Here is a 23,583-nt window from a genome sequence, read left to right on the forward strand (position 1 = left end):
TATTTTTAATTAAAGCTTAAACTTTGTTCAGACGTGGATAAAGCCCACGTCCAAGTTTATCTTGCTATCACCCAAAAGCTAGGTTCATTGTCTGCGGAATTGTGATAATTTCATCATGAGTAATCCTACCGAACCCGCTGATCCTTCTCATAAATGCTGCGATGGTTGCACAATGAATAGATCGTCGAACTCCAACACCACTACTTCTTTCGGGCCCATCACGGCAGCAATCAACTCGAGCAATGTCACCGAACCCTGCAATGAAGGGTGCTGCTCCGGAAACAAGGACCTTGTCGAAGAGGCTACTGAAGATGATTGCTGTGGTGGAAATGAACTATTGATCGAAGACAAATATCAAGTCACCTGCTGCTCTGGAGAGGAGAAGGAAGCAGCAGACGACGGCTGTCAAGATTTATGTTGCTCTGGAGAGAATGAGAAGTCTAATGGGCGTCGCGGTTTGTCGGCTTGCTGTGAAGGTAAAGCAAGTCCTTGCTGCGATGGTGAGCATGTTGCCATCCGGATGATTGTATCTATACTGATCACCCACAGCATCCTGCATCGACCGAATCGCGATGCGAGAGTGTAAAAGCAATTGTAGCGAAGACTTTAAGAGTAACGGGCTCCACACCGAAGGTACGGCTTGCGAGGCTCATAAGAAGCGCACCCGCCACAAGTACGCCGCGAAGCTGGCTGCCTTTGATTGCATCTGCCGCGCTCTTATTGCTCTCGGGCAAGAGTCTTGCTGCATCCCAAAGGCAGAATCTTCTGTACCCAGAGGTTCTACAACGAGAAAGTGGTCACCCAACTCAGATGCATCTGACGCGTGTTGCAAGCCGCGCCGCCAAAAGACTCCTCTTACAGTAACAGGGGAGGCTTCAGGACGGCCTGCCAGTACGAAACTCTGCAGCGATGAGTTCACCAGCGTCGTTGGCATACAGCCAGTCTCTGCTGACATCGAAAAGGGTTGCTCTGGCGTTGAACATATGGTTCTTAGTATCACTGGCATGACCTGCACTGGTTGTGAGACTAAGCTTCAGAGAGTCCTGGGAACTCTTCCGCCCATCACCAACCTGAAAACAAGTCTAGTTATTGCTAGAGCTGAATTCAACCTGGACACTGCAATCATGTCTCCGGATGCCGTGATGAAGCATCTGGAAAGGACTACGGAATTCAAGTGCGAGCGGATCTTGACCCAAGGATCAAACCTCGAAGTCATACCCAGAGGCAATGTCAAAGACTTCCTGGGTCAGCTGCTTCCTCTGGGCGTCAATGACATGCAACTGGTTGGCAAGGGGATAGTGCGCATCAATTTCGATCCAAAAGTCATCGGTGCACGTAGTTTGATTGAGAACAATCTTGAGTACCCATGTAGTCTCGCCCCGCCTCCTGTTGACCCAGGGTTGGCTGCCGGCAGCAAGCATGTTCGCGAGATGGGCTACATGACCCTCTTGTCTATTGTTTTGACAGTTCCTGTATTAGTTCTTTCCTGGGCACCTCTCCGGAGCCGTCCTATCACTTACGGGGCTGTTTCCTTGGCCCTAGCTACTATCATTCAGCTTGTTATCGCTGGACCGTTCTACCCCAAGGCTTTGAAGAGTCTCGTATTTTCTCGCATGATTGAGATGGATCTCCTTATTGTTTTCAGCACAAGCGCTGCATACATCTTCTCGGTCGTATCGTTCGGATACCTTGTTAGCGGACATCCTCTCTTGACTGGAGAATTTTTTGAAACAAGCACTCTTCTTGTCACCCTCATTATGGTGGGCCGTTTTGTTGCAGCTTTGTCTCGCCAGAAAGCGGTTCAGTCGATCACAATCCGATCTCTGCAAATATCCACAGCACAGTTGGTTACCAAAGACGGCACGAGTATTGACGAGATTGATACCAGACTGCTTCAATATGGAGACTTTTTCACTGTCCTTCCAGAGCACCGCGTCCCGACAGATGGAGTCGTCATATCTGGCTCCTCAGAAATTGACGAGTCCATGCTCACAGGTGAATCTCGACCGAGCGAGAAGCAGGTCGGCTCCAAGATCATCGCCGGCTCGATCAACGGCTCTGGCAAACTCGTCATACAACTCACACACCTGCCAGGTGAAAATACCATCAGTGTTATCGCTGGTATGGTTGATAATGCTAAACTGAGCAAGCCAAAAATCCAGGACTTTGCGGATCGTGTTGCATCCTACTTCGTCCCAGTGATTGTATCCCTCACAATTCTCACATTTGTTGTATGGATTAGCGTCGGCATTGCGATTCAGAAGAAGTCGGGCTCCGATGCTGCGATTCAGGCCATCATATTTGCCATTACAGTCCTGATTGTCTCATGTCCCTGTGCTATTGGGCTTGCAGTCCCCATGGTCATCGTCATTGGTAGCGGTGTGGCTGCCGAACGTGGGGTCATTTTCAAGTCTGCCGACAGCATCGAAATGGCGTACAAGACAACGCATATAGTCTTCGACAAGACTGGGACACTTACCGAGGGGAGGCTCAAAGTCGCCAAAGAGCAATACATCATGGAAAACGACGTTGCAAGTCAATCAATGATTCTCAGTTTGGTGTCAAACAGCAAGCATCCCGTATCCGTCGCCGTTGCCACCTATCTTGAGGGTCATGGTACCACGCCTACTAAAATCGACGACATCAAGACGGTGGCGGGGAAGGGCATTGAAGGCAAAGCTGAGGGCAAATTGATCCGGGGCGGTAACGCTCGATGGCTTGACGCGGAGTCCGATGGACATGTCCAATTCCTGGCTGGTGCAGGATACACTCTTTTTTGCATTACACTGGACTCAAAGCTCTATGCTGTCTTTGGCCTCTCCGACACTGTGCGGCCAGAGGCCACTGCCACTGTAGCTAAGCTCCGGCAGAGGGGCATTCAGCTGTCTCTCCTCAGCGGAGATGACATTGGTCCCGTGCAACAGATCGCTGCAGAGGTCGGAATCAATTCCGATGAAGTTCGGTCTCGATGCTCTCCAAGCGACAAGCAACAATACATTCAATCTCTATTGAGGTTGTCAGTCGGCAAAACGAAGTCTACGGTCGTTTTTGTAGGAGATGGGACGAATGATGCCGTCGCCTTGGCTCAAGCAACAATCGGTGTGCATATGAGTTCCGGTACAGATGTTGCGCAGAGTGCAGCTGATGTTGTGCTTATGCGACAGTCCCTGGAGGGTATTTTGACTATAATCAACATCTCTCAAGCTGCCGTGCGGCGTATAAAGTTCAACTTCGGCTGGTCCTTCGTTTACAATGTCTTGGCTCTCCTCTTCGCTTCTGGCGCACTTGTCAATGCTCGTAATGGTGTAGCACTTAACATTCCACCTCAATATGCCGGTCTCGGCGAGCTGGTCAGTGTCCTACCCGTAATTGCCATTGCAGTTGGCTTAAGATTGGCCAAGATCTAGGCGGGACCTCGATCATTATTAAGTCAGGACATAGTATGCAACTAGTCAAAAGAAATAACATTTGTAAGTTATATCGTTAATCGTGAACCACGTGAATAAAATCATATAAATAAATTAATTAAATATTGATTTCAAAATTTCAAAATGTCAAAATTTCAATTTTAATATTAGCTGACTTAAATGATAAACGATAAATACTTATCCGACTAAATCTTAGATTAATTATTAAACCACTTAGCAATTAGGACCCGGAGGCAAATTCTTGTCCTACACGTAGAAACATCGGCCATGTTTGTCAAAACCGCACTCTATGCCTTTGGGAGCACCTTATCACCAGTGGATTACAGGTGGTGGCAATCCTCCCAGCTAACATCCATCATTACGTTTTCTCGAAGTATCTTCGCTCTTGCCTACCGCCCTTTATTCCACCCCAGGGAAATCATCCCGATCCATCCATCGCTCAATCCACATATGCCAATGGAAGTTTCTAAGCCACTAGAAAGCGGCACCACTTAGCAAACCATTACGGCCGTTGGAAATCGCTTTGCACCACCGTCTTTTGGGGCCTTATAGAATGAGAAATATGTTGATAACACCCAGCCTTTTATGGTCGACGGCACATCTGACAACACGTGGGACAATGGCGGGAGTAAATCCGCACCGCACACTATATGACGCGGAAGACTTCCCGAGGCCGTTTGAGTTCCGATATAAGAGGTCGTTGCCCGAGGACATCGACGGGAGTCGTTAAAATAGAGGAAGGAGTGAAGAGACAAGAGACAGGAACCACCACCTGTACGGCTTTAGCGTTGTTCTCACGTGGAGAGACTGATTGTCTGGGGACAGCGATAGCGTATCAAGAGACGAGACTGAACATCGCGTAGCTTCTTTGACCTTCTGACTTCGAGAAAGCGAGAGGTGGGGCTGGGAAGCCTGGAGGAGAGTCTGAAAGGAGTAGAGGAATGAGGAATATCAGCTTTTCGCCCTTGGGGTGGCGGATCATAACGGGCTGATTGTGTTTCGAAGAAAGGGGGTGGGAGAACATTGAAAAAAGTTGATAGTCTTTACAATAGCATTTTAAAACTCGAAACTTATAAAGCAGAGAACTTTAAAACTCAAAGAATAAAAAAATGCTGCGACTTATACGGACATAGATCGTAGGAAGCTGCTCTAAGTGGAAGGTTCGTTGAAAAAGTGCGGCTAATATTCTACCATGCAGAGTCTCGCATATTATAGCACAAGATACATCTGAGTCCTCCCCTATAAGTACGGCATGTAACGAGGCCAGTCTGAACAAGGCCATCGCTCCCACGAGCCGAACCTCCTAGCCAGCATGGTTCGGTGTCCCTACTCCCAGAGAATATTGAACCTCCGTAGACCGGTCACCGGCTTTGCAGGTGGCTCAGGATTTGCATTCGCCACATCGATGAAGTGGCGAATTGGAATCTCACCAAGCGGAATGATCTTTGTTTTCTTGACAAACTTATACCCAAAATAGAGAATGAAGAAGATAGGGATATTGATGTACGAGGAGACAAATGTCTCATCATCCCAACTGATTTACAGTCAGTGGCAATTGATGACAACGACCAGAAGGAAACTTACTGCCCATGAATGAACGTGACATAGCCACCAGTCAGCAAGAGGACAACGAACGAACAGAGAGAGAACCAGGCAATGTAAGGCTGGAAGGGGGCTTTCCAGGGGAGTTCCGAGCGATCGATCCCCTGTCTCTTACACCTGTGCAGGTTAGACTCCAATCCGGTCAGAGTACTTGAGTTACTCACCCATAATAGAACCGCAGATAGACAGTGCAAATAACCATCCACCCAATCAAAGCAGAGACACTGACAAGGTCTTGCAGCCATCCAAAAACCGTGCTCGAGGAATTGGAAAGCGTCATGTAGCCTAGGCAAATGAAAAGACTTATGGAAAGCACGGCGAGGTACGGTACTTGGAAAGGGTCAGTTCGTTTTTTTGGGGGTTTTCAACCACCACAGCAGAGCAGAAGAACAGCACGAGTTGTGGAATTCGAGCGGGACAGAAAGGGGCTAATGTCTCTCTGAGGAATGCAATGGAAATCATGGAAATACTTACTGCCCATACGATTAGTCCTGAGAAATATTTTTGGAGCATGGCCTTCTCGAGCCATGCCATACAGGGTTCTTGATCCGCCAAGAAGGCCTGTGGGGAGTTGTCAGCCGTGATGATCATCGTATATTGAGTGCTCATACCGGAGTTTCCTGAGCTCCATGCACTTGTTAAGACAACAAAGTTGATGATCGACGGGACCACTTTAATGCCTGCGTTTGTTGCTGCGACTGTCGACAAGTTAGTTCTTGTCCTAGAGAGCATAGGAAAGGTGAGTTTCTTGAATGATAGGAAACTAAAGATGAAAAATTGGACGTGAATCCGAAACTTCCTATAGCGAAGTAGTAAAGCCAATGCACCATTCCAGACGAGCGAAGGAAGAACAGTTCGGGAGACACGAGGTAGCGATTGAAGTTTCTGTGTAAGATAGAATCAAGTCGCCACGGACTGACATCGCTCGAAAGAGTAATGTGAAAAATAGGCTTCTGAAATGTGGTTGGAACAAAGATAGAACTTGACGTACGGACAAAAGGAGACTCCGCAGCAGTTCCAGTCGAACGGAGTAGATCTTTGTCGTTGGAAGGGACAATTAAACCAACCATAAAGATTGAAAGGACTGTGTCATTTGAGGCAATCAGTCAACAGCAAGCAGTAAGGGATGGATCCATCACGAACCGTAAAAGATAACTACCCTGAAGAATATACGCTTTGCGGCGATAGGAATATTTCGTCGCGGGGCCTTTGTTTCTGCAGCCGCCATAGAAATGCCTTCGATGCCCCTATTTATCAATTTAGTTGAAAAGCTCCTGTCGGTACAACGGAGGTTGCTATCATAGAATATAAATGTCATAAGGAGCAATTAATACTCACGAATATGCGTAAACAGCGTTGGAAAAGGTTGTCCCTGAAATTACGAGGTAAGAATTGTACGTTTATAGCATATCCATGGTAGAGTGAAAGAGATCGTAGGTGTGCTGCCAGTTCTAACACAGCCTCCAAGAAGGCTAAATATCAGAAGCAAGGGGACACTTACAGAAACCCATGAAATGTCCAAGGGACCCGGTGTATCCCAAGTAGTCGACAAAAGGACCAGGATTCCGCCAATACTGGAAGCCATATCTGTGGTGATCAGGCCCGCCGCCACAGACGATGACAAGAGCCTAAATTGTCAGCTTTCAATGTGTATGGTGCAGCCTAGTGAAGAACGTGCCATAATATTGAGGCCTATACCAGAATACCAGAGTTAGTGTACTTTCTCCCAGACCTTGAGTGTAGATAGGAATATCCTGAAAATAGTCCGAAAGCACCAGCTCCAACCCCAGTATAGGGGTATAGTGGTTCATCCGAAATTCCAAGACTTACCAATAATTAACATAATCTTGAGGCTTGCAAAAGTGAATTCCATTTCCCCGTAGACGCGAATAAAGAGGAGATTGCTGATGACGAGTAGTAAGCCGAACACAGTGATCCAAACTGCCGAATTAATGGTTGACCAGAATTGAACAATGACTGCGGCAGCAACCAGCTCGGCTGGGAGAGATACCAAGTACGAGTAAATGGAATTCCATCCTTGCGCGAACGACAAAGCAGGATCCACGAAATGCTCGGCATGTCGAATGATAGCACCACTAAGCGGAAGCAGAGCGCTGAATGGGTTAGCACTCGTTTGTGAGCAGTATAACGGAATACTGATCCATACCTCAATTCTGCGATGGATAGAACAACTCCAATCACGAGAATACCGACAAAACTGTAACCCAGGAGAGCGCCAAGCGGACCGCCATTTGCAACTGGCGCCATGTTAGCACTCATGATAGATAGCAAACGAACCAGAGCAAAAGGAGATTCGTGCTGGGCCTCTATCAACCGAGGTATGCTAATATCAGTGCCTGCCCCGGAGTGGATGGTTGGAATTTCGGACTCAGTCCCAAAGCGTACCAACTCCACTTGTATAACTCCCCCGCTGGGACGCATTCTCTCCCTGAATGCCACATCCATAGACCCCCCAACGGAGGAGAGCCTATAATTTGGCATTGTACGGGTTTGCGAGTGCTATAGAGGATGTTCGCTGAGTCGAGATGGAGGATAACACTTACTTGCTTTACCGGACCCAAGAAAAAGACCCTGCCGTTGTCAGCACCTGCGAGATTCGAGGATGAAAAATGTCTTGATATACCGTTCCAATTGTCCCGGCCAGGGCAATCATTTGAATATGTCGCTGATGAAGGCCTCGCCTGCAAGGTTGAACATGTTAGAAAGTTCCAATAAGAGTACAGTGTACCACCCGGCTCCTCTTGTCACTTCACCACACGTGTGGCACTCATTCAGGTAGACGTCCTAGGTACTTTCGAAAGAACTCGATTCGCCATGATACTCGAGGAATATTGACAAGCAGACAAAGAAGTTGGCGGGCAAAGAGGGGAAAAGGGAGGACTGAGACGGAAGAGGGCTTCTCACTTCAGTTCTTTGGTCTCGCCAAATTCCACAACTTCAGACTCTCCCAATCCCTCGTCCACGTAAACAGGAGTAGAGCCATTATGTACCCCCTCGTCATCTGCTGAATAGGTCTGCTTCTCCGGATCTGATACTGGAGAGTCTGACATCGTAAAAACTGGCGTGCTTGATCGATTGACTGGAGAATGACAAGAAATGTTTTAGAATTGCTGGATATATACCCATGCCCATCCGCCTTATCTGTGGTCGGGTGTACAACATACGCATGGCTCAGATCTGGATGCCATGCGTCCTGATAAGAGAACCAGTCCTCTGGACCCAGAGTTCCAGCCAAAAACCTGTGCGCATGCCGATCAGGGGGCTACTGCAAGTGAAGAACAAGAATGGTGTAGTGAATGACACGCAATAACTCTTCTGGAAGTCGCCATTATCTGCTTCTGTGTTATCTCAAGCCACGACGGGGTCCGATTTTAAGGAAGATGCACAACGATAGGGTAGACTGTCGAATGAGATGCATTTCGTGTAACCCTGGACGTGTGACAGACGGAGGTACAACTCTGCTCCTTCCTCTTTGTGTTAGGAAATGCTTGGCCTGGACCAACGAGCTGTCGAGTGTATTGTACGCACCTAGGCTATGTCTCCGCTGATAGGGTTGCCCGTGAATGCAGCCGTATACACTGCGGCATCATATCTGCATTGACACCCGCATCCCTGATCAAGGAATGCGGGGGTCAAGATATCGACGGCCGACAGCACCCACGTTACCACGTACCACTGTAACAAATCGGCAGATTACTCCCTGATATATCAACAGTTTCCATGTAGGATACAGAGATGAAGTGTAGCTATTCGAGAAGACTTGATGACAGACCTCTGGATTTTGGGACCATTGAAATGGAGCCTCCAACAAGTGATTTTTTGTCAATGACTTTTGACGTGGTCCTCAGTAAGGGCCACTCGATGAAAGAAGTTAAGCGGCAAATTCGCACGGGCCGTGGCCGTGTTGGTTGATGTTCGGTCCCGTCGTTCTTATCTCTAGCTCTCAAGATCGATGGATGCCACCTGCCTCGTCGTTCCTCGACTCGATGCCACCGTATCTATCCGCAACCTCGTCTTGAAAGAATGGCTAGCTCCGGATAATAATGTGCTAGTCTGCAAGATACAAGAAGGCAATTATCGTTGAAAGACTTGATGAGGAGGAGGAACACTTTTTCCTCTTTGTTCTCCCTTCCTCTCTTCCGATGGAGGTCGATTTGGAAGCTTAAATGGAAGACCCGAAGAGTGCAGCGCCTTTTGCGCCACCCGCAGAGGCGTTGCTGTACTGTTGCGCCACGGTTTGAGGCTGATGATGCCCCATATCGCAACATATAACAGGGAAGAAAGTGACATGACAGAATCGACAATGTAACGCGTTCATGCTCAGATCAAAACTATGCAAAAACAATTAAACAATCCTACGACAGAGGCAGGCTGGAAAAGTGGTGCAAATTACTCTATCGTGTCGTTTTCAGCTCCAGTAGTACCTTTGGTCGAGGGATTCGATGATGACAAACATTGTCCCCTCAATTCTTCTGGTCCTTTATGAATTATGCGATTAGAGCACACACCCCAGGAAACTCGATCAACAAGATACGAGACTAGGAGAATTTCGCCCATATATATGTATTTGCAAAAAAAAGCGGGGAGTTTGGTGAATTATGACTCAGGCCGAACGAAGCCACGAGCTTGCCGTCATAAGCACGGTCAAATTATTCCCTTTACATCTAAGCTCTATCTTACCTACCTATTCAAATCAGAGGTTCAATCGTGCACCATTATCAGACTTTCAACTCTCTTCAACTATGTACAGTCTGGGGAACAGCAAAATATGTACACCAGAAATCCGTAAATAGACAATCTCTTCGTCACAGACCAATTCCAGACAACTGCATACTCTATTCCCTGTCTCCAATTACAGGCACTGAGAGTAATATGTATTCGAGAAAGTGCACGTTGTACCTGATACGCAACTCCCAGAGCCAGTCCACCCAGTACCTCCGCACTGGGAGTATTTCGACAATGTTCCACCAGCAACAGCACTAGAAGTCGATGCGCTGGCAACCACGGTAGATGTAGCCAGGGTGGTAGGAGCAGAAGTCGTTACTTGGGAGGCAGAAGTTGGTGCACTAGAGGCACTTCCAGTTACACTCGGTGAGGAGCTAACGACCGCACCGCCTATGCTGAGCATGTTAGCACTGAAAAAATTGATAGTAAATTAGGAGCTCTCGAGAGTCTAGTACTGTCTCAAAAGCGTACAAATGGACAAGCTTCCCTTGCCCTCGTATCTCAGCTCGGACGGCAGATGCCAAAGAGCAAGCAGTTCAGCGCGGGAATGAGCTTACCTGGACCGGCTACAGACGTTGTCAACGATCCCGACTCAATATAGACACCGCTGAAATAGAAATCCTCCGTTGCATCCGTCTGGCCTGTGACGGGTAACTCAAGAACACCAAGATGCCAATCTTCACCGTTTGACGTGGCCGAGACACTGACCGCCGGAACTGTGAGCGTTAAAGGATCCGAACCCGTGGAGTGCCAGAATGCGACAGATCCTCCGGTGAAATCCTAATTCATACGTCAGCACATTGCTGTAGAAACGTCATGCAACACCCACAATCTCATAAGCTACATTGTGCCACACTCCAGCCGTCCAGTTCGTGCTCCAGTGAGTGGTCCCGCTGATGTCCCAACGGAGAAGAGGGTCTGACGTTCCGGACTCACCTGAAATCCAACCGGACTTCAGTTCTGTGAAATGGGATTCGAAGAAGCAGATTTGATGCTCTCGGTATAGGCTGGGAGGATTCGTAGCGGAGTGCATGATGCTAAAATGATACCAGACCTTGCCTGCATTGATGGCAGCTGTTGTTTGAGGAATTAATTCTGTTCGACGCATAGTTTGACCCTGACCACTAGAAGTCAGCATATATAAAAAATCCTTCCAACCCCGTGCTTGCTCACATTCCAGTAGGATGTACTGTCCAGCGTGAACTTTGCCCCCTGCGCACTGCCAGAATCGGCAGGATTCTTGTAGGACGGGGAAAGGTTGATGTAGGAAGTCACGGCAGACGAGCCGTGAATGTAGTATTGATATGGTCCCACTTGATTTGACCAACTCCAGTTGCTGAGATCCGAACTCGAAGTAAATGTATTGAATCGGCCATCCCATAAAATGGTGCAAGAACCAGAAGCCGCAAGGGCAAGGAGAGCTGCTGAAAGACGCATTCCTGATGAATGGAAGTGAAAAGGGTATGAAGGAAAATCTCGCACCAAAGAGCAATGATGGAAATATCAGAGAGAAGCGAAGACTTTAAAACATCTAGAATAGTCTACCGAAACATTCCTTGTTGTACTTAGCTAGAGCGGAATTTATATGAACGCAACGTCCTATGAATGAGTCTCAGCGTGAGCTTGTAGAGGGAGAACGGCCCGTATGATGAGTTTATTTCAACGAAGCAAACTAAAACAATCGCATCTCAAATAAAATTGCCCGAAAGAAGCCAGGAGACGGAACTACTACTCCGGCAAATTGCATGCAGTCGAAGACTACAATATGCTGGCTCATGTCCGAAACGTATGCTTCAAAAGATTGGACGGCCAATCACCCCATCCAAACGAGCGATCTATATAGCTGTAAAGAGTAGTATTGTACGTGCGTTCCATCTTGATCAAGATCTGATCTTTCGAGTCTTCACAAAGCACGTAGCTCAACTTCGAAATTCCGTGCCGGAACTGGACAGCTGTGAGGAGCTGTTCTAGCCCTTGGATGTATGGACCTGTTCCTCGGCATTGGCTCCCAGCTTTGAGATTATCCAGTAGATTAATCGAAGTCATGCTTGAGATTGAAGCGGCAGCGGCCCGTTCTACCGAGTCCAGCGACACCTAAGGAGTAGATTGCGGGGGATCCCCATGGCCAGTAAATATATATAGGTGTTTCGAACGGATTGTGACCGAGAATTGATATATGAACTCGGAGCGCTCGGATCCGCTACAAGTTCCAACCAAATTAGGGCAGGGGCCAACGTCACGTGTGGGGAATGAGATGCATTAGAATAATTATGTGTCCAAGTTATGAGATATGAAAACGAGAACTGGAAAGCGCAAGGGATAAGTCTGAATCCTCAATTAGATGCTCACAAAAGAGTAGACTGCGGACATCGTTGAATGAATAGGTTTTGGGTGCGGCTGCAACCAACGATCGAGCCCGCCTTGGTCCATCTCCTGGCAAATGCACCGAGAGGCTTTAGAACGATATTTGCTTACCTCTCTTTCACGTCCTCCTTTAATGATAGATGAAGGACAAAGGTGAGTCTGGCGTGGCACGCATAAGCCAGTCTCAAGACGAGCAAAGCACAAAGTGAATAGATAGTAAATCACCAGAGACAAGATGGGTTGTTTACAAGGCAGAAAGCCAAAAGCATCGATTTTCATTATTATTGCTGTCCCACGAGGCGACAGAGAAAGGCATCGCAAAACAGATGTGGTTCGCTCCCACTGAGAAATTTTGGTTCAACCAGCCAACCCGACGTCTCAAAAGCTCAAAATCAAAGTCCTCCAGGGATCATGCCTACAGATGACAATGCCTCCCAAAAACGCCTTGCTAGTGTTAACCCTTTTTGCTCCCCCAATATCGTCTAAGGTCCCATTCGCTATGCCCATTACCCATTTGTAATTACAATGTGAGTGTATTTTCGTAGTCAGATGTGTCTGTTGACACCCCAAGAAAGAAAATCCGGTATTGGCGAAAAGGAACCATTTTTCTAAGCATAATCTATGCCGCATGACCGTTGACTAAAGAAACCATCGCAAAAATGTACAAGAAGAAGGTAGGGGAGTAGACGGATCATCAGTCCGATGGAGGACTTCTTATGAGATGAAGAGTCTCGGGGAGAATTAGCGTCTGGAGGAGTAGAGGGTCCGGGCTTCCTTCGACTCTGTGATATTGGAGGCTGGTGGGCCGGCTTGGTTTTGAGTGTATGGAGGCATGGGCAAGGATTGATGTTCTCTCAGGCTCGGCATGGCTGGATACGAACCATAGATGACGGACGAGCTTTGGGCACGGTGATGGCCATGTTGACGCGGGTCGGCATACTGTGCATGAATAGGCTCGTAACGTGGTTGGCTTCCGTAAACAGGACCTCCGATTTGTGGAGAATCTCGGTATTGAGAGTTGCGCGGTGGGGAATACATCATGCCAGGTGCAGGTGAGTATTCAAAACGTCCTCTGGCAAAGCCACCCATATCGGATTGCGATCTTTGGTGGATGGGGCGACGAGCAGGGCTGTATTCGTTGCTGGTCTCGAGATGAGCAGCCACGGATTGACCACCGAATCGCTGGGCAACAGGAGCGGGCAATGGTGCGTGATTCTGTCGGGAAGACTCAAAGCCGTAGTAGTCGCTCTCCCCAGCTTGGTTTTCATCGATATTTGCAAAAGCTGACCGATGGCCTAGTTGTGAGATATGTCTACTGCTGTCCGAAGAGCGTTCAGCAAATCGAGATGCTTGGAATGACGATGGGTTGCGGACGGGCGAGCTGCTCTCAGCCATATCGTTGGGTCGACGTCTCTTCTGAGCTGGAGATAAGTACAAACCGTCGTGGCCCAAGATAGCAGGTTGGCTCAATCTCCTGTCTTGACCTTGTGCACCGTAGGCGGGCTTCATGCCGACACCAAGAGATTGCGCACGCTTATGGCCTTGGGGAGTTCTCTTGGTGTAACCCTTCGGACTCTTAGGCTCATCTTGATCTACAACGATATTCGGCAAGATCTCAATATCTGGGAAACATGGCAGTGTGTCTTCCAGAATCTCGGTATGCAGTCGGTTGAATATCTCAAGAATCGTCTGAGTGTTATAACCCTTGCCGCACAGCGTAAGAAGCCAGTCTGGAACGGCAGTAGCGGGCACTGCGACGGCTCGACCAGCTGCATCCTCTCCATCGTCACTATCATTTTCGAAGGTGGCTGCATTTCGCTTGCGAGATCCTCCAAGATCGTCCAATCGCTTTTGCTCACGCTTCCGAACTGCGAGTCCCCAATCTTGGACGATTCCGGCGACGCCACTCTTGCTGTTTGCCAAACTCCACTCGTGAACGCGACGGATCTGTTGTTGAACGAGATCGCACTGCAGCTTCGCATATTCCTTCGGATTACGATAGCGACTGCGTTGGTAGTGCTTCCGGCAATAGTGAACCCAGACGTGCTGCGGGATGAGACGTGTGCACATCTTGTTGCGCCCGAATATGTGCGAAATGGCCTTTCTTGGTTGAGAGCCGGTATCGCAGTTTGGAATGTACATGCAAACCACGGCGTGACTTTCGGTATCGGCATTAGTCATTGGTGGGGTGTCGGGATTGGGGTAAGCAGCCGTTGTGGCAGTCGGGGATGGATTATCAGGGTGATGGGATGATGGTGGTGTAGGTTCGGCAAGCGGACGCATGCCCATTGATTCGCCCGTAGGAGGCAGACTCGAGTTCGACATACTGAAATCCGGTGCTGAAAGTGCCCGCTTGTGGCTTCTAGGGTGCATGAGAGACTGATGATGTGTCTCAAGTGGTGCGCTCAAGAAGTTATGGTTGTGTCTGTTGTCTTCGCGTTAGCTTGTGTTTTGGAGCAAGGCTTTGGACACGAGGAAGAATAGCGCAAACGTCATTCGATATCTTTGAGCAAATTAAGCGTGAATAGTAACGCGGGGAAGATAGCGCAGACGTCATTCGATACTTTCGAATAAGCTGAGAGTGAATCATCCAAACTTCTGTTCTGTTCAGATCTTGAGCAAGAGGAAGAATAGCGCAAAAGTCATTCGATATTATCGAGCAGATTAAGCGTGAATAATCGAAACTTCTGTTCTGCTAAGAACGGGACTGTAGAGTGTTGATCATACCTCGAAATCAGATAGTACGTCAACAAGAGCTTTTGTGCTGCGTGTATTGGTGTAATGGTTCAAAGAGGTAGGCGCAAGTTGTCTACTGTGACGGAGCACAGGACAAACGCGCAAGATGGGCCGAGGATGGAAGATCAAATTGAAAGTGTGCTTGGGATGTGTTGTTGAAGGTATTTGATAGAGGTGCAGGAGGAAGGTGTTTTTTTTTGACTGGAGATCGCGATCCCAAGTTCAAGATATAGACAACAACGATGGACTAGCGCCACCAACGTACACACTAGCGTGATATGAAAACAGGTGAATGGGAAAGATAACGGGCAATCCGTGATCGGAATTTTGGGTGAATGGAGCTTGACAAGGCTCTGCTAAAAACATTCAACCTTGGGCAAAGCGCTGTGGCCACGAGAATTGCTCAACAAACGAAAAGTACCGTAACTAGAAGAGTCGTTTTGCCCAAGTAAAATGTCCAGCTCAAGAACAACTTGCTCAATACACAAAAAGTACAATAATCAAAAAGACAATCTGCCCAAGTGGATGTCCAGCTCAAGAATAGCTTGCTCCAACACACGAAAAGTACTGTAAATAGAAGGGACATTTTGTCTAAGTGAGATTTCCGGTTCGAGAACAGCGCTTTAGACATGTACTGGCAACACAGCACAGAGCAAGAGGGACATATTGCTCAGAGCACCAAACTTGACCCTGGTGATCAAAATTGTTCAGTTCCCGAAGGGCATTCTGCCCTACATATGAACTAGGGAGAACAACCAAATACGGATTGCAAGGCATGAAAATCAAAGACTTGGAATTATATCCTAAAAAAGCAAAGACAACTTACAGATGATGTGCCTGACCAGCTCCATTCAGTTCATGATCGCCAGTCACGACTCGTAGACTAGGCAGGGTCGCACGCTTGATGAGGATAGCATCGCTTGGCGAGCTTGGACGTCCATTGGTGATGATTGTCTGGTTTGGGGTTTGTTCGGGAGTCGTCGACGTCTTGTCTCTCAGCGTTGAGGATGTTGCTTCTTGATCAGTAATCCGGGTTTCGGCAACTAGAGCAAGTGCGTCTAGAGAACCTGTTGGAGAAAGGCTCCCATGAGGCCGTGGGATGTGTGATTCCGAGAGGGGAGGGGTCAGATCCATTTCCTGAATCTTAAGATTTGCTGTTGGAGACAAGGTTTCTGCGAGGCTATTGAGAGGTTGAGACCCACTGACTGTAGTTGACATAGAAGAGAATCTCGAGTGGGTTGTTGATTGTAGGGAAGATGTAAAAGAAGAAAGACTACTGCGACTGTCGGAGAATTTATGTCGGGGAGAAGTGGGCGTACTGGCGCTAATTTGTTGTGAATCATCGTGGTGAATGTTGTAGGGTGTAGGCGTACTGAGAGTCGGATTCGATAGCGTGTTGATTGGAAGTGAATAACCACCGGCATCCCAAGGAGTTCGGTTCCTGGTTGGCGTTTTCGTGGCCTCTCCCTTCTCCATCTTCCTCTGCTGCTCAGCAGCAGCTGAATTTGCATTCAGCAGTGAAGTTACATCCATACTGACGTTTGTCCCGAGTTGACTATCGTTGTAAGAAGACTTGGACCAAGTTACAACCTCTCCGGCCTTTCATCAAATCCTTTCTCGCTTTTGGTGTCTTGCACTTGATCGAGATTCCTGGACTCGAGTCGACGAGACAGGAAGTGGCCGTCTGATTCCTAATAACCTTTCAAAGACCCTCGAGGACCGTCCGGTCATCAAGGGAAATGTCGAGGATATGTATCTTAATCTATGGAGATCGATATAAGGTGTTTCAGATATCTGACTGATTAACAGATCCGATTGAGGAGACCAGCTCTCGGTTCAGATAAACTTTGGTCGTGTGGCTTTGACAGAAGATAGTGAATCAGGTCTCTGGGTGTCTTGCGAGGGAGTAAGAGGCTTGATGAGAGATCGACATCCGACAATGCATTGACCTCATCGGAAACGTTCGAAACACTCTTCTGAAGCTTGGTCGTATCGTGGCTATCGTCCAAACATCTGACTTATCAAGTGATGGAGCGGATCTTCCAAGGCCCGAAAGAAACAACGATGAGATTTATCTCTTCTGCCCGAAACGTTGTGGCTTCGCAAGCATTGACTGCGGGAGAGAGCTTGTCTGGATATATCAGGCCGAGACAATGCTATTGGACGAAGAAACTTCAGCAGACTTCAACTAGATTGGACTCGCAATATATCGCGAACCAGTCTTCGAGAGTCTGTCGACAACTGTGATATGGACTCTATGGTATGATATTTGGCTGACGAATGGACAAAAGGCAGAGAGAGCATCAAGCAAAAATAGAGACAGAGATGTCAAAAAGATAGGACGGTATCCAGGGTCCGGCCATACACGACGATGCAAGGCTGCTTCGGGTATGCATGAAGAACCAGGCCACGTTTGGGTGACGGCTAGTTGAAGAGAGACAGACAGACAGCAGAGACAGAGATAACGGGCGGCGACCGACATGAGTGAGCAGCACCACATGAGGGAGGGCCGGTGAAGGGAAAACGAAGGAGGTGAAGCTGGGACTCCATCCCAGCCTACCACAAGCAGCAGCGGGAGTACGGTAGCTGAGGCGTAGAGGAGTTGTGGTGGAAAGGGTATAGCGGGAGCCGTCTGGTACGGTATGGTATGGTATGGGGCTGGTCTGGTAAGGGATGGATCCAGTTCAGTCTGGGCATGGGTATGGGTGATGATGCTGATGCTGATGCATAGTGCATTGATTATGCTGGAAACGGGGACTCGGCGAGTGTTTGATGTTGAGATTCCCCACACGCCATTGCGAGCATGACCCATGCTGGACGGGGGGCTCATCGTCGGAGCCTTGTCGATAGTGGACAAGGGTCCTGGATCCAGCCATCACGGCCCTCAGAAGAAGCCAGAGGGAACCATCTGCAGCCATTTGCGGTGTTGCGTTCGCCGGACCCTGGCTGGAGGCTGGCTGCAGAGGGCGCTGAGTGGGCCGGTGGCCGTGTGCCCGCCGCGTTTCGAAGATAATCCTTACGATGATCGTTTAACGACGAGATTCTTGAGATACTCGTCTGAACTGGGGACCAGCGATCTGCGTAGGGAACTGCGGTGTTGTTACGAACCGTCACTTGATACAGCGGCCACTCGACGCTTGCTCGTCCGTAAGTACAGATTGTACAGTACAGTAGCTGGTGTAGCATCGGTATCATATGGCATGGTATGGATCACGATGGGCCGGCAGGTCTGGTCTGGTCTGGTCTGGTCTGCAGAAACTACTACGGCAGAACGATGCGAGCGGCCATCCATGGAGGAGGAGGAGCATCTTGCTCCCTTCCCTCACTCTCGCTCGCTCGCCTGCCTCCTCTCGCCTCGCCCGGACTGGTCTCTCGCTTGGTGGATTCTCCGTGCAGCAGAGGTCGCCAGCTCGAACTCTTCTTGTTCTTGTTTGGGGGACGAAATGTTTGATCCCAAGGCGAGCGTGGAGCGAATACGGAAATTTGTGACACCAGCGACACAGGCGTCTGACCGTCCAGAGGTTCAAAAGTTGGTTCAACACACGGACCGATGCAGCACCACGCTCGGTAGTTGAGGAGGCTAGTGGCCGCCGTAGCGAAGGATCTTTCGAGGAGCAGCAGAGAGACCTGCACCCACGCGGAAGCCAGCGAGAGATGGTGATATGCTGCGTGTTGTTGAGGAAAGTTGAGGCTGCCTCGTGTGTATGTCTGTATGTCTGTCTGTCTGTCTGTATGTATGTATGTATGATGTCCTGTACAGAGGGAAATCTGCACCGCATGGGACTCTCTGGATGCATGAGCCTACCTTTCTAGAGTGCATCGTGACGCTGTGGTGGAACGGCCACCGCAACGTCCACCACCGCTGGAGGCACAACAAGTAACGGACAAACAGTACCATTTGCATATCCACAGGTAGTCAACGTATGGGACAGAACGTCCAGCCAGCACCAGATCTCCCTGGGCCCGCCACAAACAAACCGCCTTCTTACCCTGGTGCATACGGTACGAGATGGAGATCTCAGCTGGAAAGCCAGCCAGCACACCTCTGCATCATCCATAATTCCATGATTCCAGGCAAGAGATGTCCGGATTAGGCAGTATACCTGGTATGGCAGAGATCCGGAGCTCACAGTAGTGCATCTATCTCATGGGGCCATCGCGGCTCACTCAGTCACTCCTCGCTCCTGTCCGACGAACTCACCACCCACTCATATCAAACTTCACCTCACTTCACTTCCTTCGCCCTCGGTCCATCTTGCGTGGCATCTCAGTCCTCCCTCAACCACTCCCATCTGGTCCGATGGTGCGATTGTTATTGTCCAGGATGCGGATATTCCTCCTCGATTGCGTCGTCGTCGTCGTCGTGGTGGCCCAGATGCTGCAGCTGCGGGTAAAGGTGGATGTGGATGTGGATGTGGATTCCCAGGACGAGGAATCAGATGGCGTTGTTGGCCCCAGATGACGAGCAGGCGGGCAGAGACTTTTCTGGCGAAGGTTGCGGGACGACGGTGTGTGGGGTGCCATTGGTTCGACCTTCTAGAAACTCCGCGTCGAGCGTGTTTCAGGAGCTGCACAGCTGCACGGTCAGAGCTGGGATGGCTGCACAGCCCACTACTTACTTACTGTACTTACTTACAGTACTGTACTTATTGCGAGGTTAAGTTAGGTAAGGGAAGGTCAGTAAGGGAAGGTCAGTAAGGGAAGGTCAGTAAGGTAAGGTAAGGTAAGGGAGGGAAGGGCAGCAGCAAGGAGGAGGAGGAGGAACTTGGGAAACGCGAGTGAGATAGATGCGCAAGCAAGCATTGTTACATTATGATTTTCTCTTTGCAATAATAATCCACTCGCACTCGCAACCCGCAGTCGGCTTGCCTGCGAGCCTGCACCGCACTGCACACCGACCACGACCGTCAGTAGGTAATTGGAACGCTGCCGGAGTTTCAGCCGATCTTTTGATCCCACTGCGACGAGTGCGTTCATGCCATGTCCCATCGCGGCCCCCCCCCCCGCTCGAGCACGCCCGTAGGGTAAATGATGCGAGCGTGAAGATCCTGGCTTGGCGGGAGCCGGAGTCTCGTCGGGCACAGACATTCCTCATTGTTCAAATCCAGTTGCAATCTAGTGAGGAATCGAGTAGAGTCCGGAAGGCTGTGCTGAAGGTGATGTGAGGAGAGCGGCTGTCTCTGACGTGAGCAGGGAACGTGGAGCCTGGGACGGGGATGCGATTTGAGCAGGTTGAGCTGCTCCATGAGGCAGATCAGGGGCCAAGTGATCATCAAACCGTCTATGCGGATGAATCGTTTTCATCTGAAGTTTCAAACGAACTTCATTTGTCTTAGGTTAGTAATACACATCACGTGGGATACAGCCAAATGGGCGCCTGCAAGGTTCACCAACAACCATGCATGGGCTTGCAAGTTGCCGAGAAAGAGTATCAGAGGATTCTTCGTGGTATAGCCAGGTCCCGAACGATCGCAGGGTGAAACCAAAAGCCACACCTCCAGCAATGAAGACTGTCCATTGCAGAAGTCATTGAGGCAGTGAAGCACTAATTGGCAATGTTCCCTGTTCTTGCGAAGTGTTCGACACAGCTGAATGAGATGATGTCCGCTTGGATCTTGAACTCGAGCTACCGTGTGACAGCGAGTGGAACAGATGATTGTTTGACATTCAATACTTGAGATTGAGATCATGTCGGCAAGCAGCCTCGAGGGTTAGGGTAGAATAAGCTATGTCTCTCGGTGAGGCTGTGTTGTGACAAAAGGAACAGATGATGGTTTGAAGTTGAACGTCTCGAGTCTTTCAGACAACGCGCTTGCTATGCTAGATTGGACAGAGTCTGTCAATCCAGTATTTGCTTTGGACTGATGCCTCAAACCCATCTGAAGTGGGCTAAAGAACTGTCCACAGACCGGTGAACAATCTTGGGCCGGGAGTTGAAGAAGCTAAGCCGCTGTCAAGCTCTTCTGTCCTCGATAGATGTCGGCTCCCAACGAAAATGCACATACTTCGACCACCATTTACAGCTACGCCGCTGCTCGTATCCAAAAATTCCATACCCTTTCTTGGATCGGCTTTCCTATGTTGCTTGAGCCTTAGTTAGAACATAGTACATAATGAGTGCCCAGAGTGAAACTGAAATGTCACTCACCCTTAAACTCGAGAGTTGGACTTTATCGTTGCGTCGTTTCCAAGCTTTAGCTGTCGGACAGAAGCTAGGAAGCGGTTGAACTTGGAACATTGCGGTCCTTACACGAGATCAGATATGTGATATTTAGACATGGTCAATGCCGCGACATGTTATTAGGATTGCAATCTAAAATACATGCTATGGACGCCCCGAATTCAACGATCATGTCTCGGTTGCAAGAAAATTACCCCAAAGGCTTCTAATAAGAGTCGATTCTAGAGTTCGAGGTCGATACCAAGATCAATAGCACCAATGATGTCGTCATCCATCAGAGGTCGTCGGATAGTTGGGATGCCTTTCTTCTCTGCATTTGCAGCTTGAAGCTTGGCAATATGAGGAAGTGGAGTGGAGACTTTCTTTGCTGAGAGGTTTGGCGTCCCAGCTGCGGGAGTATTGGTACCACTGCGCTCGCTGTCATTCTTCTTTGCACCGTAAGCATCAGCTACATCGTGCTTGAACTTGGCGCGGGTCTTGACACGGCGTGAATGGTCTTCAACGACCTCTTCACCACGAGCGATAGCGGCCTCCGCCTTTCTGGCAGCCCTTCTCTCAGCAATTTGTGCTTGGCGGACCTCCTCGGCATTCTTGCGACGGTTTTCCCTATTGAGTACTGCCAATCGTTCTTGTTGACTCAGGCCAGATGCTTTCTTTGGAGATGATTGCATGGATGTGCTGTAAGCTAATTTTGGGCCGTCAAGGGACTCGAGCTCCTTGCGAAGTGACTCTTCTTTCTCTGTGTCGCCACTCGCCTTGGCTTCCTTGATTAAGTTGGCCAAACGGTTACGTTCGATTGGAATAAACTTGTTGACCAAAGCACCGGATTTTGTAAGTTTCTCCTGTAATTCAGCCTCGGTCCAGGAGCGATTGACGAGGTTGTTGATATCTGCAATTTTCCCCGAGAGCTTTGGCTTGGTAGGTAGAGGAACACCTTCAACGAGACATGTTTGCTTGTAACGATTCCACTCAGCCTGACGATGATCAGTACCCGTATCTAATTACTTGGATCCAATTACAAACCTCGGTGAAAGGAGAATCGGAGCATGTGATGAAGGGCCAATTTCTTTCCGCCTTTCCATGCGCAGCACGAATATATTGAGTGGTCTTGAAGTGCTTGCCGTTGGCAGTCTCGATAGCATAGGGTCTATCTTCAACAAACCCTCCACGGGATATTAGTACCGTGTAGAAATACTAGAGATAGCATAGCTTACCCTTGATAACTGCCATCCGATAGATATTTTGGCCACTTTCCTTGTCAATGCCAACACTGATGCGAACAAAACATCCAGTGATAGCCTCGTCAAATCCAGGATAGAAGCAAACCATAGCAAATCTAGATCTTCCAACTCTGACTCTCTCGATGTCATGGAGTCCAGCTGGCTCCGCATCTCGGTAGTCTGGAGATTTCGACTTCTTGTTCTTCGACTTGCCATCATCCCACTCGGGCTCACTCTCTCCTTCTGCATCTTGATCAGATTCGTCTTGGACAGCCCTGCGATCCCTATTTCTCTCCTTGTCTTCATCACGGCGACGTTGTCGATCATTCTTTTCCGCTCGCGCCTTCTTCAGACTGTCGATACCAGTGCTTGCCTCTCCGACTTTGCCACCACCAAGCTTCGTCCTTTGCCGTGAGGTTTTCCGCTGATTCTCCTCCAACTCGGCTGCGCTGGCTTTCCTCTTCTTGTCCAATTTTTTGCTCTCCGCCTCACGAGCACTCAAAAGCTGACGCAGAGCCCTGTTCTGCCTATCTCGTTCGACCTCCTGGGCACGCTCTGCCAGCAATTCTTCACGCTTGATCTCGGGCATTGCCATGATTTCTGCCTTGTCCGTGGAGTTCATAAACTTGCCCTCGAGGGGGTATTTATCCCCGTCATCGAAAGCAGCACCTGCGTCTGATTCGGAATCAGACTCATCCATTGGGGCAGAGTGCAAAGAATTGGGAGACGAATGTCCAGACGAGCTAGAAGAGAATCAGTGGTGAACTTAACCCTAAAAGTGTTGAAGAAAGTTATTAGACAACTTACGCCTCGCCCTCTTCTTCGGAATCATCTTGTCGTCGACTTGCGCTCCTACTCGACTTCTTTGCGCCACCTTTGCCAGCAGGTCTACGGTCTGCGGAACCTGAACTTTCTCTGCTGTTATTTACTGGCGCATCACCTTCTTCATCAGAGGACGCATCTCCCGCGAGAGCCAATAGCTCATCATCGATATCGGCCATCGCGATTGTAGTACTTGATTGTTACTCTGTTCGCTGGGGTTCTGACCTGGCTCTGCAGAAGTTGTTATCGTACTCTCGACCGAGGCTGAATGAGCGTCTTCGTGGTAATTGATTTCGAAATTTCTAAGATCAAAGGGCGAGAAAGAGTGAGTCGAGAGCAAAGCTGTGGTCCCAGCAAGAAGTAGGTTCACCTTAAAGCCCGCTTGAGTATGAGCACAATAGTATGTGCTGAAGGGTATTGTCTCGATGTTTGCTAAAATTCACGGTCCTGACGTGCAGTGCCTTCTCTGAAAGGAGGCCGGAAA

The 23,583-nt window shown here is 49.0% G+C and overlaps 6 protein-coding genes across 6 annotated transcripts; 1 reads left to right on the top strand and 5 right to left on the bottom strand.

Annotated features, from left to right (window-relative positions):
* Nucleotides 1-21: 21 nt before the first annotated feature.
* Nucleotides 22-3,509, top strand: LY89DRAFT_653204 (heavy metal translocatin). The gene is made up of 2 exons (XM_018212238.1): nt 22-500; nt 550-3,509. Exons 1-2 carry the CDS (start codon nt 116-118, stop codon nt 3,405-3,407), a joined length of 3,243 nt encoding a protein of 1,080 aa, XP_018066151.1. The 5' UTR covers nt 22-115; the 3' UTR covers nt 3,408-3,509.
* A 1,245-nt stretch (nt 3,510-4,754) lies between these two features.
* Nucleotides 4,755-8,101, bottom strand: LY89DRAFT_699848 (uncharacterized protein; the record flags this gene model as incomplete). The annotated part of the gene is made up of 14 exons (XM_018217086.1): nt 4,755-4,962; nt 5,013-5,147; nt 5,195-5,360; nt 5,505-5,591; nt 5,642-5,728; nt 6,022-6,114; nt 6,174-6,277; nt 6,369-6,402; nt 6,532-6,617; nt 6,857-7,144; nt 7,198-7,288; nt 7,595-7,622; nt 7,675-7,732; nt 7,956-8,101. 14 exons carry the CDS (start codon nt 8,099-8,101, stop codon nt 4,755-4,757), a joined length of 1,611 nt encoding a protein of 536 aa, XP_018066152.1.
* Nucleotides 8,102-10,277: 2,176 nt separating this feature from the next.
* On the bottom strand, nt 10,278-11,213 carry LY89DRAFT_593362 (uncharacterized protein; the record flags this gene model as incomplete). The annotated part of the gene is made up of 3 exons (XM_018209745.1): nt 10,278-10,556; nt 10,606-10,893; nt 10,950-11,213. 3 exons carry the CDS (start codon nt 11,211-11,213, stop codon nt 10,278-10,280), a joined length of 831 nt encoding a protein of 276 aa, XP_018066153.1.
* A 1,540-nt stretch (nt 11,214-12,753) lies between these two features.
* On the bottom strand, nt 12,754-16,736 carry LY89DRAFT_212758 (uncharacterized protein). Its single transcript, XM_018205881.1, has 2 exons — nt 15,703-16,736; nt 12,754-14,565 (listed from the first exon to the last, which is right to left on the bottom strand). Exons 1-2 carry the CDS (start codon nt 16,407-16,409, stop codon nt 12,882-12,884), a joined length of 2,391 nt encoding a protein of 796 aa, XP_018066154.1. The 5' UTR covers nt 16,410-16,736; the 3' UTR covers nt 12,754-12,881.
* Nucleotides 16,737-19,446: 2,710 nt separating this feature from the next.
* Nucleotides 19,447-20,160, bottom strand: LY89DRAFT_212807 (uncharacterized protein). Its single transcript, XM_018205882.1, has one exon. The coding sequence runs from the start codon at nt 19,962-19,964 to the stop codon at nt 19,554-19,556; it is 411 nt and encodes a 136-aa protein (XP_018066155.1). The 5' UTR covers nt 19,965-20,160; the 3' UTR covers nt 19,447-19,553.
* A 993-nt stretch (nt 20,161-21,153) lies between these two features.
* Nucleotides 21,154-23,524, bottom strand: LY89DRAFT_785986 (RNA polymerase II transcription elongation factor-like protein Rtf1p). Its single transcript, XM_018222943.1, has 4 exons — nt 23,085-23,524; nt 22,272-23,020; nt 22,081-22,220; nt 21,154-22,031 (listed from the first exon to the last, which is right to left on the bottom strand). Exons 1-4 carry the CDS (start codon nt 23,276-23,278, stop codon nt 21,279-21,281), a joined length of 1,836 nt encoding a protein of 611 aa, XP_018066156.1. The 5' UTR covers nt 23,279-23,524; the 3' UTR covers nt 21,154-21,278.
* Between the last annotated feature and the right edge of the window lie 59 nt (nt 23,525-23,583).

This window comes from Mollisia scopiformis (genome assembly GCF_001500285.1).
Source record: "Mollisia scopiformis unplaced genomic scaffold LY89scaffold_22, whole genome shotgun sequence".
Classification (NCBI taxonomy): domain Eukaryota; kingdom Fungi; phylum Ascomycota; class Leotiomycetes; order Helotiales; family Mollisiaceae; genus Mollisia; species Mollisia scopiformis.